The 6,000-nt window shown below is 36.7% G+C and overlaps 1 protein-coding gene across 1 annotated transcript in view; it reads right to left on the reverse strand.

Moving 5' to 3' along the window:
• Positions 1-5,696, reverse strand: part of LOC131042058 (methyl-CpG-binding domain-containing protein 9) — a 74,918-nt gene extending 69,222 nt beyond the window's left edge. Inside the window, exon 1 of the mRNA XM_057975359.2 lies at positions 4,763-5,696. Within this exon, the coding sequence (XP_057831342.1) occupies positions 4,763-5,295 (533 nt within the window). The 5' untranslated portion in view covers positions 5,296-5,696. The remainder of the gene's footprint in view (positions 1-4,762) is intronic.
• Positions 5,697-6,000: the final 304 nt, after the last annotated feature.

Raw genomic sequence — 6,000 nt, forward strand, 5'->3', positions numbered from 1 at the left:
CATTGTACTCACAAGTTCAAACCTTCAAGTTGAAGTTGTTCGTACTCATGCTGATGACTTCATGCTCCAAAACCTCGCTGGATAGATGTGCTTATAGGATTTGTGCCCCTGTTAGCCTACTAAGTTCATAGGTATGAACTATTCAAGTTAATGCAGTGCGCTCATGTCAAGGATGAGGTCCCTTGTTTGTGGCCTCATCTAACTTGGGCCAAGCTAAAAAGTTCCATGTTATCGGTCAAAATACAAAAAAATAGCACAATCCATGACTTTGTGGATCCTAATTTCTCCACGCATACAATTGAGACATTATAAATCAAATGGAATAGAACAATCACAAATCTTTGGGATTGTAGGAGCATGACCAATAGTATGGGTTTATTGTATTGTAGCATGTTGTCTTTTCATGTCAATGTTTTCATTACTAAATTAAGTTGAACAAATGCTGTGTCTAGCAAGTAGGGAGAAACAATGGCAGCCATTGTGATATGTCTTGGGCATGACAAAACTGTTGTAGCCAGTGGAGTTTAAACAGAATGGAAATTGTCGAAGTAATGAAACACAAAGCTTAGGCATAGAAATTTCACAAATGAAGGACATAATTTTTCCTATATTTCAAGTATGAGCTGTGATCCATACTATATCCAAGGCTAAAGCTCAAAAAAGTAACACTTCAGAAACACAGACAGTCAGACCAAAATGCAATTACAGGGTACAACCTGCACCTGTAACCTATATAAAATTTGAAATGTCCGGCAACCTTTTTGCTTGGATCCTTCTCCAGCATGAGGGGGATGCTCCAAACTTATCTACAGGGGAGGAAAGGACATTTTGTAGGGAATGGGAGGAAAGATGAAGCTCTAGATATTGATTAAGAATTCCAATTTGTAATTAAAAGCTAAAGACTTGACAGTTGTGTATGCAACCAAATGAAGCAAGGGGTAGATTGCATCCACGCTCTTAGTAAATCATTGTACTTTCTCTGTATAACTTTCTTCCCTCTCTGACTATCATTTAATTTTGATATGAATAGCACAGTCCATTGATTTCTGATTCTTAATTTCCACAAATACAGAGTTGAGAAATTACAGATCAACAAGAACAAAGATTGTGATGAGTCAATCAAGCCAAACTGATTTGCAGCACCTATCAAAAGGTTATTATTTAGATAAACGATTGGTTCTTCAACTGTTAAGCATTTTCAACAGAATTCTCCAATCTTTGTTTGATTACATTACTTTCTTCTAAAATACCTCTCTTCTAAATCTTCGTGTATCTTAGAAGTTTCCTTCCTGCCCCCACCCCCAAGCTTCTTATGTATACATATATACAAGCGTGAGAACAGCATATAAATTGACAGCAATCCCTTTTCATTCATCTCATCATCACAAATGTTCTAATAACCAATATTACCAAATCCTGTTTGGTCCAGATTTCCTGGATCAGACAAACTTGTCTGACTTGTTTCAGTAGACTTTTCATTATAATTATAGATATTTACTAATTTTTAATCTAAAGTTGAATTCAGTAAAGACCCCTAAAAGTGACTAATATAAAACAAGAGAATAAGCCTACCCTTTCATGCATCACCGCACCATTAGAGGGACGAGAGAAATTAGAACCAGACACTGATATTACTTGATGTTTTGATGTTATTGTAGTTTAAAATTCTCTTTATCATTTCTTCATATTTATATTTTATTGATTTCACAATTCTGCCCATTTTTTTTTTCTGTTTTAGAACATATTTGTATGGTGAAATTTGCTTACACATGCCATCTCCCATTCAGTTTTGTGCCCATTTGAAAAAATGTCTTGATAAATGTACATATCAACAAATGGCACAATTTTGTGTGAAGTTGGGCTCATTCCCCAAGCCTTAACCATCCATATCAACACACACTCCTGTGTATCTAGGCACACATACCCTGTGACATTCATCTTATCCACACACTTATTAAACTTACTTGTACACCTGTGTACCCAAATACAATCATAGTACACCTCGATATGGTTGTTACCCACCTAGTGTCATTTCCATAGTCACAAGGTTGCCCCCATGGTCACGGATTTGACCCCTACCTTTCTAAAACTCAAATTCAAATTGGCCGACTAGCCCCCTGTATTTTCCCATACACGTTTTGTGAAATTTGCTGCTATGTGCTAGTATTTAAAGGCATTCATTACAATTCATTTTAAATATCCCGAATCCACAAGTCCTTTCTCGTCCTAAAGCATCAATGGAGAAACCAATAGTGAAACATTTAGATTTGGTGCACTGTAAGGAGAGCAAATATGCATACATCATACTAGGGCCCTTACCTGGTGTCTTTGATACTTTAGAAATATTTCTAGCAGTTGAACCATGAAAACGCATTCCCTTGCGACACAAACACAGCTCTTCCAAGGTATTTATAAATACCAGAAATCATCTGACATCAGATAAGAGCAGAGCAGATGAAGGCCAACCAATTGAACAACAGATCAGAGGTACACATTGTGCATTGCAGACCTGACCGAGACCTTCAGACTTTATCTCAGATAGAGCACATACTCAATACAAGATCTAAGCACTTAATTGAAAGAGAGATTGCACTTTCAGGCCAGAGACAGACAGGGTTTAGAATCTTCATTGGACAACATTCATTCTTTTGTCATGAAGCTAAGTTACGTCAATCTTCTTCACATTTACTTTTCCAAGATAGCAAGTATAGTTATCAGATTTATCATTCTCTGCTATCTTTAATTAATAGAGGATGATTTGTGCTTAATCGCTTACCTTTACTTTTATTAGCCTAGGCTAAACCTAAGGAAAGTTTATTTTCCTTTACAGTATTGTATGTTCTATATATAATTCAAAACAGATTCTCCTAAACCTTTTATGAAAAAGGTCCTAGTTCCACATATTGTTGACCTCCTGAAGAAATCAAAAATTTCAAAATTGAAAAGTATGCTACTACAAGAAAGTCGAGAAACCTATTTAATTGTTCAAATAATGTTGCACATGGGTGTAAATCACGTACAGTTGCCATGATCTCTTTGAGTTCATTTCAACATCACAATTCTGCTAGTGTAAACACTGTCTACTCATTTAGACGATCTATATAACAGGGTTTTCCAATTTTCATCCATAGAATTTAAAATCTGGCATTTGTAAACTCAAACATAAGAAACTCATTTAAATTAACCTCCATACCAACCATACGAATGCATACAATTTCTTTACCATTTAAGGCTTTTATTTTTCACCTATACACACTCCATCTCCTTCTGATTTGTTCTGTTACAAGGCTATTTCCATTGGTTGGTGAATGTTGTTAATGAAGAGAAGTTCATGAACACGCAAGAGCAGGTTTCAGTGTTCTTGTTTTTGCATCAGGCTTCAGTGGCAGTGGAGTCAATCAGAACCTGCAATCAATAGTTACTTACTATCCCACAGGCAATCTAAGCAATGTGTGTTGTCTATATCAGATTATCCACCACTCAATAGTCCACTGTGACCGCTGAAACAGAACTCACGTGTCTGGAGTCTTTTCCATGGGGATGAACCCATGTATAAGAATCAAAATTTAATTTTTGTATTGTTTAAGATTTTGAAGTTTTAAGTACTAAGCTAGTTTTAATATTACAATTTTAAAATTATTATTTAAATTAACATTTTTTTCTAGATTATAATGTTTTAATTTTATGGCAAATTTAATTTTTACGAAGTTTTATTTAAATATCAATCTTTATAATATATGAATATTTATATTTTAATTAGCTTTCAGGTTTTCAATATATTATAGCATAATTCGTTCACAAAATAAAATACATAATATTCAAACCTAATTAAAAATTTTCTCCTTTAATTTATCAGTCCGCAGATTTTTCAAATTTTCTTTGCTGAGCACGAACACAAACACAACCCCCTTGTGACATAGGCAATGATAATAAGGATCTCCAGAATAATAAAATGGGTGAACAGAATGTATAGTTGTGTCAATCTCTGTGTTAAGTCTCATTGTCATATTTCCACTAACGACAAAAATATATGCTCTTGTTTGAATGATGCTTATTAAACCTTTGATGATGATTCTAATGAATTTCCAACGTAATGCAAACGCTCTTGCAACATGTACAATTGAGGTAAGCTCTTCATGTCCATCTAATTGTCAAATTAGTCCTCCGTCAACACTCTATCTACTTGTTTTAATGATGATTATCTTCATGTCCATCCCATTGTCACATTTGTCCTCCGTCAAAACTCTGTCTACTCGTTTTCATGTTGGTTCTAACGGACCTAAGAACTCTTTCTGCTTGTTTCGACAACACCAATAATTGGTTTCAAGCATAACAAAAATAGGCAAGTACGGCATGTACACTTTTGACATCTGAACTCATATCTACCTATTTGGTTAGAAAATGTCAACAATTGGTTTCTAGCAGCACAATGCACGTACAGCATGTACAGTTGTGAAAACGAAACTGTTACCTACTTGGTTCGAAGAGGATCATATTAGGTCTCAAAACTTTTATGTGCTTGTTTAGATAGCGGTTTTCATGGGTCTCTATCACAATACAAACAGGTGTAAAGAATGTAAAATTTTGGCAATCTCAATCTCTGTGTTTTTATTGTATTGTCACAATTGAACTAATATCATGATTCTATCATATTTAGCCTATTGTCCAGATGACTCTCCAGTTCTAAACAAAAATCACTAAATTCAATCCATGATAGCAAAAGAAACCCCAATCACAGTGCATGAGCTTTGCTTTCACTTACCTGGGCTCGCAGCTGACTGCATCCCCGCCAATATTTTTGACGGAGGCTGCGGCATCAGCCAACGCGGTGGCCAAAGCTACAGCCGCATCCGAAGCAACATTCTCGGCCGCTACGCCTCCAACAGCATCACTGCCCTTAAACCCTAATCTAGTCCTAAATTCATTAGCCAAAACCCCCAAGGGCCACCTCTGGCTGCCACCGCTCCCTGCAACGCAATTATAACACATCCAATCCTCCAAAGCCGAAGCCTGTTTCGGCCTCAGCTTCACACACCCCACATGAAACCACTGCTCACATCCATCGCACGCAATGCCATTATTGCCCTGAATAACCTTACGGCAGAGAGCACAGCAAGGCACCTGACCTCCAGTCCCCGGTTCCTCCGCCGCATTCCCGGAAACCGCCGGTAAAACGCCATGGTATCTCTTCACCAGGTTCGTCGGGTCCATAGCAACGTAATGCGTGACGCCGCCGCCGCCTTCTCTTGGTTCAGTGTTGAGATCAATGGTTAACTTGGGGTTTCTGATCTCCATTTCTATACACCCTAAAAAGAAAAAATACTTACTAGGGTTTCATATTTCTTCTCAATTATCCACCATCAAAAGAATTTTTCATTGCAGAACACCGGCCGTTTTAAAGTTTAAGCTGTGCACTGTTCCAGCTGCTGCTGCTACGACTGCTGTGTTCACTCCTACCTTCGAAGTTTGTGTTTTTTTTCTTTTTGGTTTTATGGGGATCGAACCTGGGACAGTCTCAGAGAAGAATCGACGGCCCTGGATACTCTGAGAAAAGATCTTACGGTTAAGCAGCGACCCTCGTAGTGCGGACCGACGAACGGAATGGGAAAGAAGAGGAGGGAAAAAAATTAAGCCAATTGTTTGTCCTTACCACGCTCTAAATTGTGCTTCGTTGATGTTTTTGTTTTTACGTATTAAAGCGCATATGTATCAAAATAATTAAATGGAAAAACCTTAAATGGCGGGCGTGGGAAAGCTTAATATTAAACTCACCGCCTCCGAATTCCATACGAGCACGGCAAGTGGCTTTTTAATATTGATAATTAATAAATCAAAGGGTTTACATCATACACGGTAGACTCTTTTGCCTTTCTTAAAATTAGTAGCCTTTAGGTAATAGTTGTAATTTATTTATTTTTAAATTAAATTAAATAAAATAAAATGCTTCTTTTGAGGTGGATTTTTTAATTAAATTTATAAATAAGATTTTTTTGTTTATTA

The sequence above is a fragment of the Cryptomeria japonica genome, chromosome 5 (genome assembly GCF_030272615.1).
Source record: "Cryptomeria japonica chromosome 5, Sugi_1.0, whole genome shotgun sequence".
NCBI classification, from domain to species: domain Eukaryota; kingdom Viridiplantae; phylum Streptophyta; class Pinopsida; order Cupressales; family Cupressaceae; genus Cryptomeria; species Cryptomeria japonica.